Raw genomic sequence first — 15,570 nt, 5'->3', positions numbered from 1 at the left:
GGAGGAAAATGCGGCATTTGAAAGATAAAGATTAGCTGTGCCCCAATTCACCAATGAGACCAAACCGATTCAGAATACAGGCCTTACTTGGACCAAATATAAAGGTCATAACACCTTAATTATGGTGTAATAAGGTTTCATTAATTACTGCACTACTAATGCACTACTATTCATCCATAGTTCATCTCATGGTGTGATAGTGCAGCACAGATAGAGAGCATTTCTCTTCATCTGCAGGTCCTCTGTTGTATCCTTTGTAGCAGACTCAACCTTTCTAACTTTGACAAATACAGCTGGTGTAAAAAAATATAACAGCCTCCTGACTAATGGTAAAAAAAACAAGCTCAAAAAAGAGAATTACCAACATAAAACAGCACCTAAAAGTTTTCATTTCTCCAGTGCAGCCCTCAAGCCTGTGCTGGCACCTAAACTGGCACTCAGTCATCAAAACTTTGAGAACTCCCTGCGCTAGAGGCTATAAATAATACAAGCCACACAAAATACTATTTTCATTTCCGTGGCGGCTCTCTGCTATTGTGTTTGGTTTGTTGATTTGTCTTCTGGGCACAGAAATGCTGCGCTTATTTAACGCTGTTTCCACAAAGTTTAAATTTGACCACGCACACTACAATGCAAATCCAGCACTTTTAACATTCAAACATTGTTTGGGGTAGGGCTGTGCGATATGACCAAAATCTCATATCCCGATATAAAACATCTATCGTCCCGATAACGATATAAATCACAAAAGATTTAATATTTTATGTAAATTCTGTGAATCTCGGGTAGGTGAAGTGTTTCCAACTGGGCGTCGTGTACCTGGAGTTGAATGTTTTACCAATGCATGAAACTACACATTTTTAGACATAAGTTGTAACGGCCGCCGTTTTCTTTGTATTTATTACACGGCGTGCTGCGGGGAAAAGCCTGTTCTAACGTTTGAGTCTAAGGTTTATTTTTTAGCACCTGGCAACTCTTTTTTTGCTTCTCATCCGTAAACACTCTGCATACTTTTTCACGTGATTCCGTTTATTTTGAAAAGTCTCAACAGGATCTTGAGCTTTATTGTGAAAGGTTTATGTGGAAAATAAATGACAACCCATAAAAACAGGCGCTTGTCCGTCCGTAGTGTGGTTATATTAAATATAAGAGAAAGAGAGAACTTTAAGAAATTAATATAGCCACTACAGTGACCATCAAAACGATGAAAAAAATATCGCCTTAAACAGTTTATTTTGCGACACCATGAAACAAACGATAGCGTAAAATGAAATGATAGACGTTTTTATATCGTCATCCGATATATATCGTTATATCGAACAGCCCTAGTTTGGGGAATAGTCATCTTCTGCTAATGCAATTCAGAGTTGTTAGGATAGGGGGTGGAGCCTATCCCAGACAACCATTCGCACTTGCACCTGCAGCCAATTTAGAATCACTAATTAGCTAACATCATGCATGTCTTTGGACTGTGGGAGGAAGCATGGAGAGAAGATGCAAACTCCACACGAAAAGCAGAAGCAGGATTCATACCTCTGACTTTCCTGCTGTGACATAACAGTGCTAACCACTACACCACTCTGCCACTTTCTTAGTTCACTATATTCTCATGATCCTATCAAGATTAGCTGTTTTAAGGTTTACACCAAAACAAAAACAAAACACAAGGGGCAAACCAACCATTTTCACACATATAGACACTGAGAACTGGGTCAGCACAGTGTCTGAAGTTGCCCTTTCTCACATGTGTCTTACTAATGAGAATACTCAGAGTACAAATTGCAGAAGGCCACGCACAGGACACCTACCTCTTTATCTTCACATTTACCTGCGCTGGTCTCACCAGGGTGCACCCAGGTTTGTATTTGCAGTTGGACATTCATATGCAACCACAAATAGCAGTTAAACTGCTAATTAGTGCCACTCTGCATTCGCTAAATTATCTAAGCTAATATTTGCCATATGCTTGTTATTTAAAAAATAATGATCTGCCAGTGTTGGGTTTGCAGCTCGCTGCACTCAGGTGGCCACAACAATTGATTAAAGCAGGTTTAAACCAAGGGCACAAACAGAACCCAGAACCCACTCACTCACTGTAACTCCTCCCATTGGGTTGTGAAATATTAGGTCCCTCTGGCTGAAGCACCTTCAAATATAAACAGGCAGCGAAGGATACAGGTTGTGAAAACTTAACTTAGCTTTCCGTCTGTGTGCTGCAAAGTTGGGTTTTTTGCACTTTTTTTACACCAAGGGCAAGTTTCTAAACCTCTCAGATGGACCTTTCCAGATTTTCTTTTATTTATGTTTAGTTTTTTTCCTTTTTTTTTTTTTTTTACTGAAACTGAATGAAAAATTAATTAGTTTGAAAGCAGATATGAAAGAGGCGATTCATGCAGCTCATACCAGTTGCTGATCCTGGGGTCCCCAGCCTGCATACTGAAGCTGAGCGTTTCGCACCTCTGGAGGGTTCAGGTTCCACGTTTCCCTGGGGTGCACAGACAGGTGGAAAAAAAAAACCCCACTATCAGACAATCGTGAAGGCACATAAACACAGTGACTGTCTGTTCCCAGCGATGCGGCGGCAGAGGAACAAGTGTACAACATCTGAGAACAAAGCTTTAAGTGCATCCATAAATACCGCCACTCTATAACAGTGTCCCCTCTCCTTATTGGGAAAAGTGCTGCGCAGTGCAGGCTGCAGAATTAGAGGTGCCACTGCCTCTGTGTCTTTGTCCGGAGCGCGGAATGAATGAGGACACCAGCGCAGGTGTTTTTTGACGCGGCACCACTGGGTGGCAGCATGTAAATAGGTTTAAGCAGGAGAGCTGCTGACAGTGCTGTCATACTGTGACCTGGTGTGGAAGTAATTCAAAAGGGAAATAAGTAAGGTGGATAGTCACAGCACAAAAACGCCTTTAATATGACTTGGCAGGGGAGGCTTTTTAGCTAGACGCTTGTAGCACTTGATTAACTGGCAGTAGTTTTGTTCTTTTCTGTCACTGAATTGCAACAAGGTTCTAGGTTTGAACCTGCTCAGTGTACCTGCGTGGGTTTGCTCACAGTTACATTCATCAGCTGGTAAACTGATGCTTCTAAACTGGATTTCCTGTGTCTTGTTAGCACATCGCATTCTTCTAATGGTCTTCAATTATTTGCATGATAGGTGGTTATGACAAAATAATCAAATACAGTGAACACCCGCCTATATGGGGTTCAGTATTCACAGATTTTACTGTGGAACGTAACTTCAAATTATTTGTGGAAAATTTGCCTATATGCTGATTTTTTTCATAGAGCTCATCTAAAATATTTGCTTTTTTCATTAGGATGACAGGTTAAGGTATATTTGGTGTTTGAACTATTAAAATATGCAGTTATAGTGTTTTCAGTGAAGTGGTCCCTAACCCTCGCGAATACCAGGGAGCGAATGTACCTCAAATTTTTGTACACATTTGTGCCACAATGAACATCAGTTTCTTTGAGCGTACATGGCAATCTGGACACACAGAGGGTACAGTGCTAACTGTGCCCAGCCAAGAAACAACTATCCACTGGACCTGCAAAGATACAACACTGGTAGCAAGAAACAGGAATGCAAAAACTTAGGGCATGCCAACCGCATCCAAACTGCCAACGTTTCATTTTTAATGGGTAAAAAAAGCAGTGATGAGCAGGTTTGTAGCTCTGTAACCTTGAATTCTGCGTGCACCTGTTTCTCCAGCAAAATCACTGTGAAAATTGCTGTGAAGTGCACTTTGGGATGGTTTTCCCCAACTTTGCTGTCGGCTTTGAATTAATACTTAAACAGCAGCAGAACGATCTTGTGCGTGGTCTCATTAGGATAGAGATTTGTGTCAGTCTGTGAAACTGTAGCCTGAGGTTTATACTGTTAGCTGGTAATTACGTGACAACGCATCAGAGGCCATGTTGCAGAATAATGCAAAAGTAATGTAAAGAGTGGTACAAGAAGATACTTTCTTTTGGCAGCGACTTAGTAACATAATGAAATATGTTTTAGAATAGCAAACAGTACGATTGTGATCCTACCTAAGTAAATGTTAAGAAATAAGGTTTAATTGGTTTTCCTCTGTCACGTTTCTAGTTATAATAAAAAGCCGAGAACACAGAAACATGAACACGGCAGGTTTTTCATTGTTACGTGCTCCTTTCTTTAGCTGTTTTTAACAGCTTAACGTTGAAGGACGAGAGATCTTCAAGATCTCTTGACATTGCAGAAAAAGGCTCATTTTCAAACCAAAGCAGTGCTATTAGTGTAACTTTCTTCTGTGAACTGTAGCTCATTTTGACAGGTGCGTGCTGAATCTAATCCTTGCTCTGGTAATGTACCTTCTGTTTTTGAGCGCTTCTTAATTCGAGGTCTGTCGTCACAGGGCTAACTCAGGACAGGGCGAATGAGGATAAACATCTGCCTATGTTGTGGCTGCGGCCGACTACAGCTGCGATTTGAGGCTGCGGATTATCTGATAGCACCGTTTCGCTTCGCAGACTGCACAAGTGCAGGTTTGGAAGTAAACAGTGTGGCTGATGTCAGAGGTGCTTTGTGGGAGGTAGTTGGCAAAAGAGGTGTAAATGAGTTTCTTTCACATTTTCACAGGCAGAAAGGTCAGGTGAGATAATATGAGAAAAACACAATTTTAATGGAGTGACTCAGCCCTGATGTGTACTTACGGCGTTTCCAGACTGCAGATGATGTAGAAGGCCGTGTAGGAATACTGGTACACCTGGAATGAGATGTAGCATATTTAACCTTGACATTTTAATTCTTGCCAATTCTTTGTTCTCATAGCAGAATCAATGAAGACATCATAATTGCCCTGTTTACTTATATTAGGTACAACAGTATCTTCTTTGAAAGTAAAGAAAACAAAAACTGCATTAGGACCGATGATAATTAATCCTTTGAACTTCAAAATAAAAAGAATCCTTGTTAAGCAGGTAATTTTGAGGAAATACTGTGAAGTGCTGCCATAAAATCTCAATAGTTTCCTTCTAAATTAAAAAAGAAGAAGAAGAAAAAGAAGAATGGCCTCATCCCAAAGCCACAATGCTCCATATCAATATGACAGTAGTTTATTCATATCAGTACCAAAGGCTGACAGTAACCCACCATCCCCTGGAAATTCAAGGGTTTAATGTCTTATCTTGCTGCAGTGATGTTGTGTACTCAACACTGGGTCAATACACTGTGACACCTCAGTAAGGCTGCAATTCAGTCACACATTTCTGGCCGCATCCAGCGGCATCTGTGATACTGGGTGCAGTTTGAGGAGGGGGGAAAAACAGAAAAAGGATTCTTCAGCCTGCTGTGAAGTCAGAATAGTCAATATGGAGCCCAATTTACCATTCTGTTGTTGCAATATACTTACTTCTCTACGTGTGTGCTGTCAGAAAACAGTACGCGTGTGACATTGTGCACCTCTGGGCCACTTCCAGCACTATTGCTATTTTTAGATTGCTGGCTGGAAGTCCCATTCTGACCACTCGCGCTCAGAGTTTGGGATTTCACCATGGAGCTCAAATTTGCCCAGAGCGAGGACATTAACTTCTGTGTCGAATTGGCCTGACTTTCATGTCCAAGATCATTGCTGGTAATGAGAGCTGTGTACCAAGACACCAAGCAGGAGTTTCAAGTCAAAAAGTCCTCACTGTCCAAAGCCTGAAGGCAGTGCATGAGATCAGGAGTGCAACCAGGAGCAAGGTTGTTACTTGAATTTGTCCCCCAAGGTCTGACTGTCAGTGTAAATGCTACTGTAAATCCCCGAGGCACTGGAGGGTGGACATTTGGTGCAAACGACCTGACCTGTGACTTCCAGGGAGTGATCAAAAAAATAGCAGCTGCACTAGAAATGGTGAAAAGGACCGCAACGACATAACCCTGAAGGACAGATCGACCTAATTTAAACCAGCTGATTTTGGATTTAATCGGCAGATCAAACCACACTTATGTCGACCAGATTAACGACGGCTATGGCGTGTCTTTGAAATCCTAACCTTCTACTTTTTAAATGACAGTTTTTGTTACAGTCGGCACTCAACAGTCAGACATTATGTATCCAGGAACATCACCCAGTAGAGACACATCTTCAGGAAGAGCGTTTGTCCATGTTTTATAATACAAGTGGGGTATTTAATAAAAACATGAACCATGCCGCATCTCATAGTGCATGAATGTGTGCTGACTGTACCACGATGAGCATATAGCAGGAATGACTGTCATCTATCAAGGTGATGGCGGTCTAGTTGGATAATAAATGCAAACGCGTACATTCCACCACACTCGAGTGTGCCGTAATATCTTCAATTCATCTCAGGCAATAACACAAGGTTATACAGTTTTTCTGCCAGCATCCTCCATAAACTAACAATAGGAACCAGTTCTCTCTACAGTGACTAAGTGGTGATGCAGTAGTAAACTATCATCCAACTAAATGGATCAATATATTTGATCCACCTGTATCAGGAGCTAAAATGCTTTGATGCATATGATGGTGCTGCTGTTGATCTCATCTCCCTGTCCGCGAGGCCGTGTAGCACCGAGGGGTTTGTTTGTGTTTGTGCCTCCCTCAGTACAGTTCTGCTTGGCTTAGCTAGCCCCCGCCACCCTCGCTGACAGGCAGCGACGTGCGACAGGCCTTCACACCCCGCCATGATTACTTTCTCCTCCCTCCAACCCCCCACTGCCTATGCTTCATTGCAGGCCTACACCCCACCCCTCAGCAGCGGCGGCTGACATATTTGGCTGTCAGGTTGCTAATTCAAAAAACAAGCAAACAAATGAGATGCTCACCGGTGCAACATTGTAGGCCAGCAGCACATGCTTCAGGTCAGGAGACACCTCATACTTGCTGGCTTTGTACATTTCCTGGGAATCAAAAGAAGGATGTTAGAAGAAGAAGAAAAAAATGCATACAATAAAAAGAAGAGACCTCCAATCACGCATGGCAGTTTTTCATTAAACTGGTCCTTAACTGACTGCGTTTGACAGATTGCTTGGTTCCTAAAGCAAATGGGAGCTGCATTAGTCTTTGCACTAGGGCTTGGTGATTTGATGGCAGACATAATGTTGCGTGTTGTCACCCAGGCTGCTGTGACACTGATGCTACATCTCCATTTTGACATTTCACCAAGTGTTAAATATGCAACTCACATTTCACTCTGAAAATGGATAATTTGTGGGGGGGAAAAACACACAAAAAAGCTTTAGGTTCTTTGATTTGTTGACACTATTGAAAATGTTTGAATTGAACTCATAGGCAATCACGGTCAGCCCTTCAGTGCTTTGATTGTAAGACAAAAAGACTTACAAATTTCTTGTTATGCACTAAGATGGTTTGCTCGTTGGTGTCGACATTGAACTTGACGACGTCGCCGTCCTGATTGCGGTACAGCAGCTCATTGCCTGGATGATGAGACAGAAGACGGGAAGAAAAAAGTTAGACATTGCTAAGAAATTAAGGAAATTGCAGACATATTGATAAAGCCAGAAACTATATTCTGTCACCAGTTCTGCAAATTAAAAGTCTGGGTTCAAAAAAATATTTCCCTTCTAAAAATTAAGTAAAAGCAGACATGATAGTCAGCAGCCTTCATTTTTTTTGTGTTAATGGAGTTGTTACCTGTCAGGGACACTGACAACATAATTAAACTTCAGAGGATGCTTCCACTTATTAGATTTTTAATATCAAAGGGATATTGAATTAGACTTGTTTGAGTTACATCAGCAGCCAAAAAGAAATTCCTTTTTGTGATCAACCAGTATAACAATTATTAACAGGTCACTTAATGGCACGAATGCTTAGTGGTGCAATCAAAAATAAAAGCAAAGTGAAGCAGAGCAAAGATGTGCAGCAAAAGCAGAGAGAGCAGGGCTGCCCAATTGTCTGTGTCGTGACTGTGATCGCAAGTCTGATGCCAACAATTTGTCAGACTGTGCCTTGTTATGTTTTTCTGCTATATCTGGCCAAATGAAGAGCTCCGTCCTCAATAATAAACTGTCTGGCATCAGGCCTTTGTTTCACAGTGTGATTGTTACAGGATTTTTAGCTTTCACAAACCGCCAACTACTCGCATTTTAACATTAGTTCATTTGAAACAAGACTTAAAATGTCTATTCAGTACAGTTTCAGTCATTACAGTGTGATAAAACATTCTTAGTGACAAGTACTAAAGAGCAGCTTTTATTTCTTTACCTCACCTTATTTACTGCAAAACTTTGGTTAGATTTAATTAACACAGCATCAGATTTTAATTCAAATATTGCTCAGTCCTGATTGCTGCTTTCCCCAGTGTAGACACGCCCACTGTATGTATTATAATATGAATCAGAACTTTTTTCTTTTTTAAAATATTTTTTAGACCTTTTTCATCTAGAATTTTCAAATGTATATTTTTATGGACAGGATTTCTAGGCGCAGCCAAGTGGCGGAGGGCTTTCGCTTTGGTGGCCTCAGAATCTCATCTCTGATCTTTGCGGATGATGTGGTTCTGTTGGCTTCATCGGGTGATGGCCTCCAGCTCGCACTGGAGCAGTTCGCAGCCGAGTGTGAAGCAGCGGGAATGAGGATCAGCACCTCCAAATCTGAGACCATGGTTCTCAGCCGGAAAAGGGTGGAGTGCCCACTCCGGGTCGGGGATGAGTTCCTGCCCCAAGTGGAGGAGTTCAAGTATCTCGGGGTCTTGTTCGCGAGTGATGGGAGAAGGGAGCCGGAGATCGACAGACGGATTGGGGCTGCAGCTGCAGTAATGCAGACGCTGCACCGGTCCGTCGTGGTGAAGAGGGAGCTGAGTGTAAAAGCGAAGCTCTCAATTTACCGGTCGATCTACATCCCTACCCTCACCTATGGCCACGAGCTGTGGGTAGTGACCGAAAGAACGAGATTGCGGATACAAGCGGCGGAAATGAGCTTCCTCCGAAGGGTGGCTGGCCTCTCCCTTAGAGATAGGGTGAGAGGTTCAGCCATCCGGGAGGGGCTCAGAGTAGAGCCGCTGCTGCTCCACATCGAAAGGAGCCAGCTGAGGTGGTTTGGGCATCTGACAAGGATGCCTCCTGGGCGCCTCCTGGGTGAGGTGTTCCAGGCATGTCCCACCGGGAGGAGGCCCCGGGGCAGACCCAGGACACGCTGGAGAGATTATATCTCTCGGCTGGCCTGGGAACGCCTTGGTGTTCCCCCGGACGAGCTGGAGGAGGTGGCTGGGGAGAGGGAGGTCTGGGCCTCTTTGCTTAGGCTGCTGCCCCGCAACCCGGCCTCGGATAAAGCGGATGAAGATGGATGGATGGATGGATTATTGAAATAAGTTTACACTTAAAATTACGTTTTTTTCATCTTTACATTCCATTTGAAGTTGATCTTAAATTGTATAAACTAAGCTAAACTTACTCAGAACTATTTCATGGCTACCACTTTTTCCAACTTTAGCAAACTATCTTTGTTTATTTATAACTATTGACTTACTATTTCTTCCATTCATGCCCTGCTAGCTACTAATCCATTTAACAGATATTCACCAATATTAAACTTTTCTCCATTATGCATGCTTAACAATTCAACTTAATTCATGGTGTTAACAATTTCAGCTGCTAATTAATACTTCACCTTGATTTTTTTTTTAATTCTTAATTTTAGGCAGCCAGGGAAGGATACGTTTAATACAGCTACTGCCCCCTTTCACCTTCAGTCTATCTCCGCTCCCTTGTCTTATTGCTTTAGTGATCCATAGGCACACGAGCAACCACGCCATTTGGTGAGGTAATTAGAACCCAGAGATTGTTATGCAGAGTGCTCTCTATCTGCTAGCATATCTAATTGTCCATTAGAGGTGACAAAATTACCATCACAATGGCTTTAATTCAGAACGTGCTTGGGAGAGCGTTTTCAGACATTTTTAGATAGGCATAGCCGAACGCCCCCTCAACAGCTTTTGTCTCCTTGTTAAAAACCATTGGCATACTAACAAGGGTAGAAAATGGACTCCTTCATGGAAATCCTGGTGATAAATAAAAAGATGCAGATTTTTTCCCTCCATCATGAGTCATTATTTTACTTTGACTTTGTTTGACATCTTTTTAAAGGTCTACTTTTGTATATGAAATGGTAATTGCCGAAGACCGCGGCTTGAACAAGTAAAAAAGGCAAAATGGTTATTAAATCAGATGCCAAGGAGATTGAAGGGACTTTGCTTTGTGACACACTTTGTTTTCACAGTTGGGCTTCGGCTTGAATTCAGAGACCCGCATCTCTTTAAGGCACCTTTTTCATCTTTATTTCTCACCAAACTACTGATCTCCGTTAACCACACGCCTCGAGACACTTCACAGATACCACAGATCTCTCAAATCCTTCCCATCACCACCCTTATATAAGCCCTCCTGCTGAGTTCATCATTTTAGACCTTATCATCACTCCTTCACCTCTCCTGCTCTTTGTTTTGTGCTCTTTCAAAGACACAAAGCCATCTATTCTTTCACAGGACCCTAGGCATTATGTCTTCCCTTCAATCTACCTCTTTCTAGCTCTCTCTCTTCCCCTGACGTTCTCCCTCTTACTTTCCTCTCTGCCTTGACTTGCTGTGCATTAGCCCAGAGCGCTGTTTTCTCCTCTGATCTATACCTTTCCATGGCAGTATGTCTTATTAAAACAGCCTGCTGCCCTGGGCACAGCCCTAACCCAGCCTCACACCAGGGAGTCAGAGGGAACAGCAAGAAGGTGAGAGAGAGGGAGGGAGGGAGAGATGCAAGGCAACATAACTTTAGTGAAGCAGACAGAAAGAAAGCCACAGATTTACATAAAGTTTGCATATGAGCTTTATGGACAATTTTTTTCGGGGCAGGGGGCTCTGTCCTCCAGTCCACATCCTAATGTTTGCACAGGTTTCTGCATATTCATTGTAACAGCTACTAATTGAGGCTCGCTGAATTGAGCAGATTAACATTGATACAAAAAGATGAACAAAGTGATGACAAATTTAACAAATTAAAACTGAACTCAATTTGTTCAGAGTGATCAAATTATCTTGATGGAAGTGGTCCTTTCCAGGACGATCATGCCTTCATTGATGAGGTTTGATGAGTATGAAGAATGGATCGGTTCTTACACACAGCTGTTCTCCTCAGTGCGCTTCATGCCACACGCCTCATACACCCATTCACAGAAGGACTTTTTTCTGTATCTGCATGCTGTCTTGCTAACTTTTACACTCCGATGGACACAGTAGCAACTCAGGGTTTAGTATCTTGCCCAACAATATTGCGGCATGCATAGTGGAGCAGCCAGGGATCAAACCACCAACCTTCCGATTAGTAGACAACCTACACTAAGCTGCTCCTAAGCCTTAGCCAACAACCATTGTATATTATTCAGAACTGAATAATTTCTTTTGTGGTCACTAAATCCTAATCCCACTCTTCACATATAGGAGATTTTGTACAGACAGTATTTTCCAACATCATTAAAACACTAAATGAGGGAATATCTAGTGGAATAATACTGTTCCAACCCTCCAGTAGAGTATTAGAGGCTTACAGAATCAATACCAATCAATATCAATACAATGAATTATTCTGCTGGTCCAATACCTTACTAAGGCATTTTACTAAGCGAACATCACTAGACCGCTCTCTCTCCTGACACCTCTTCCAATACTTCAGAAAGGTCAGTGAAACATTTTGGAAGGTGGTTAGATAATCTCTCCAGCCTTTTTTTCAGGTCTTTTCTGGGGCCTCCTCACAGTTGGACAGTTCCAAAGCACCAGGAAGCACCTAGATCAGATGCCAACCCAGCAAACAAAGTCATATTATCTAATAATTTATGGAAAGCTAGAAAAAGATAGCCTGAACTCTCAATCTATAGACATCCATCAAAGACATCAAACCCTAACGATGCTCTGCCATTACTTTTAACAGATGCGCTTGTTCTAGTTAGCGCCCCTTTCTCTCCAATAATTTGCTCTTACTATCATTTTTTTTCCAAGGCTGATGTTTGTTTCATGAGCGCATAAAGCTTTGTTCAAAAATTCTACAGGTTCCTTAAATATGCCTTTGCAACCTGGTCTTTCTGTTTTTGAAGTTTTTCAGGGGTTTGCATCTTGTAGCTAATCCTCTGATGTTACAGTCATGAAGTATTGATTGTTGGCAAGGAAGCATGTCCATGTAAGTCCCGGAGAGCATTCTTGAGTGGCTGTGCAGTCATTAAGCTTGCAGTATGCATGGATTTCTGCTCCTTCACAAGACCTCTGCCTCTTCATCTACCAGCTCATTTGTCGTTTTTGAATTTATTTTTGCATTACTGCTTTAATTTAGTAGTAAAATGCTGTTTCTTGCCAAGCCATATTCTTTAATATTCCTACAATAGATTTTTGCTTTTTGAGACACATTATGAAAACCTTAATTTCCATGGTAGCTTATTTACTTCAAACTGAAGTGTAAATTTCCACTCTCATGTTTGATAAAATGGTAAATAACAAACAGCTGCTCAACAAGCATGTAGCCATCAAGAGTACCCTTTAAATTTAGGGACGTGTGTTAAGAGGGGGCGCATCTCAGGCCATTTTTCTTTTTTCTCAACGCTTGTGTTAATCTACTAAAATTAAGGCTGAAAATTGGTTGCATAATTGCGTGAGTTCTGAATAGACAGAAACATTGCTGGAGGCTCAGACAGTGAGAGACAAGGTAAACAAGCCAAAGCCCTTACGTCCTCTTAAGTTGTGAGCTGGAGCAGCCAGACTTGTTTCAAAGCATTCTCCAACATGGTGCTGCTGCCTCACCTTTTGCACCTCGTAAGTTCACTAGTGTCCACAATATACACTACAGCAAAATGGCTAAAAGATGTTTCTATCCATTTTAATTTTTAGCATTTGTTGTTGCAATCCTAGTTTTTAGCACCTCACTTGGTAAGAACAGGCTCACCATCATTATCAATATGACTGATGGCCTAACCTATGCAAACAAGACTCACATTGTACCAAATTATCCATCCACCTGTCCTGACACTTCAGTAGCTTCACTGTACTCTTGGCTTCATTAAAATTCCATTCAAACTTTATGGTTCATGTGCAGAATGGCAGGTTAATTAGAATGACAAATTAGAGAAGGCTAGTTAATACTACTTCAAGGAAAATTGACTCTAGTAGTCTCTCAAAGTTAAAAGGAATCCATAATGCTCATTTTCAGCTCCATTTTTAAATGTTACAGTAGCTCTGTGAGTGGTCAGGCTGTCTGAAATAATGTGACATCATACATAGACATTACAAAAAAAAAGTAACAACACTGTAACAGTTCAGTGTTAAGATTTTTTTTTTAATACAATGCTGCTCATTTTTCTGTCTGTCTGAGATCTTTATCAGAGTTGAGGTTTTTCGAGAAGACATAACACTTCATTCACTGCTCTCCGGAGAGTGTTCCTGGGTGAGCAGAGTCTTTAACAAGCATGTTATCAGAAACAAAACCACAAAAGCTTTATTAATCCCAGCAGGGGGATCGTGCTGTAACAGTTGCTCAAGATTGTCGAGGCTGTAAATCACACAAGAATACAAGAAACACAATATAGTACAACAAATCCATAAAAACATTGGAAGGCCTTGTCTTGTATTTTATAATAGGAAGGTAGAATGTAAGAAGTCACCAAAGTTGTATAAGTAAACCAACAAAAAAGGGGAAAAAAGACATAATTCAGTTACTGTTGTAACTACTCCTTACCCTAACCATGAAGTGTGAGCACAGATTATTCTCAACTGTCCTCTCATCCTGAGCATAAAAGCAATACATATAAAGAAATAATTTATACATCACAAAAGGGAATGGAAATATATAGTACTTTAATGGGCCTAACCTTGAACAGTTCCCTCCACATAATACATCTCCATGTGATTAAAAACCGCAGTGAAACGGGTAGGTTCTTTGAGCTATATTATAAGTCCTGAGGTGAGCCAGGGTTGCAGTGTTAAGTTGTGGAAGAAATGGAATTTTTCTTGTCAGTTCCAGGTCATTTGTCCATGCCCAAGGCTGTGCATGATGACTGGTTTGATGAAAGTGACACAAGCTGCTGGGGAAAATTATAGTGTCTGTCAGTGGCTAACTAAAACGAAGTCTCCAATACAGAAATATACAGCCCTAAAGCTTAGATGTGCAGTAAAATATAGGTTGATAAAAAATTCAACAGGAGTTTTAATTAAAAATCGAGCTTTATATTTCTAGCAATTTGGCTTCTTCCATCTATGGCTCTTCAAAGGGTATTCCCCATAATAGATGTGTTTATTTATCTCCACTGCTGTAAAGCAGGACAAGCAGCACCACGGAATTCAAATTCTATTTTTGACTTACTTGATAAATGAGTGCGCTACCAAATGAATGGCAGGGCAAACAAATGAGCAAAAACCTCAGATATGAACTCGCTGAGAACACGTGAAACCACCCACGGCTACAGCCAACCTGCTTTTGGCCAGTTTTCACAGTGGAAGTCATTTATGTTTATCAGGAATGCCAATCAGTCTCGCCTGCTGGCCTCATTACTCACCGACACTTCAGCTTCTCAATCCACAACCAGCACTGGAACCCCCCCCCCCCCCCCCCAAAAAAAAAAAAAAAAAAACCCATGCCAATTTATTTCTGCTTCACGCTGTTTAACATTAGGGATGAAGAGAAAGTTTTTCTTTGTAATTATCTGATTTACTTGGACCTTGAGTATATCAAGGCAGTGGGGGTGACAGTAAAAACAAAACAAAAATCTACAGATCAGAGAAATCAGCGCTATGTTTAAAGAACTAAAGACCGCTTGCATCAGGATCCCACAGACAGGACTTTTATCTTAGACAAGGCAAGTTAGTTTCAGTCAGACCCACTATAGGCAAACCAAGTTTCTTTCCCTTTTGCAGCGATTAGACCACCCCGAGTCATCCTTTTCAAGCTGTTGCTGCAAACCACTTTGAAACCCACCTTTTTGTGCTGTAAAGTGACTTACAGATGTGCAGTAAATTGCTCAACAGCAGTTTAAATAAAACAAACTATATGAGATTTGATATTGTTTAGACAGCCAACACACATTTAATAAAAAGAGAAGTGAGAGAAGTGGAGTTGAGAATTTGCAAAACATGAAGTCCTCAAAAACTCTCACCTAACTCCATACCATTCCCTTCAAGATGACTCTCACAGGCTTATAAAAGTGTTTTCAAGGCGCCTCCATCAATTTAGACCTTATTGCTTTTTGTTGCCTATCAACTCAATTTGAAATGAATCCTTGAGTACTATTATTGATTTACCTCACAGCCAATAAAGTGACAGTCATTTCATCAGTTCCAGCTGCTCACGTACACCTCATAAACCCACGGCCTCTGTTGCTGTTTGATTTGCACGGCTTCAATGTGCTTTAGCGTTTCCTTCAATGTGTGTGTTATAGTTTAGCACTACTGTGTTTCTTTGTGCTTGCAAACAAATTACTGAACTTGGATAGAAAATAAAAAAACAAGCATATGCTCATAACAATTAAAATCATTCGGGGGGGTGTAGGGGGGATTATTCTAAATAAAGTATTAATGACGCACAACATAGCAGTGATCAGC

At 41.3% G+C, this 15,570-nt stretch overlaps 1 protein-coding gene across 6 annotated transcripts in view; it reads right to left on the bottom strand.

Moving 5' to 3' along the window:
* Positions 1-15,570, bottom strand: part of LOC102784658 (A-type potassium channel modulatory protein DPP6-like) — a 252,396-nt gene that overhangs the window by 32,049 nt on the left and 204,777 nt on the right. For all 6 annotated transcript variants that reach the window (XM_006799205.3, XM_006799206.2, XM_006799207.3 and 3 more), the window contains 4 exons: positions 7,326-7,420; positions 6,809-6,883; positions 4,690-4,742; positions 2,404-2,485 (listed from right to left, as the gene is read on the bottom strand). In XM_006799205.3, the coding sequence (XP_006799268.2) occupies positions 2,404-2,485; positions 4,690-4,742; positions 6,809-6,883; positions 7,326-7,420 (305 nt within the window). The remainder of the gene's footprint in view (positions 1-2,403; positions 2,486-4,689; positions 4,743-6,808; positions 6,884-7,325; positions 7,421-15,570) is intronic.

The sequence above is a fragment of the Neolamprologus brichardi genome, chromosome 9 (assembly GCF_056152115.1).
Source record: "Neolamprologus brichardi isolate AB-2024 chromosome 9, ASM5615211v1, whole genome shotgun sequence".
Lineage (NCBI taxonomy): Eukaryota > Metazoa > Chordata > Actinopteri > Cichliformes > Cichlidae > Neolamprologus > Neolamprologus brichardi.
This window is presented reverse-complemented; position numbering and strand designations above follow the sequence as displayed.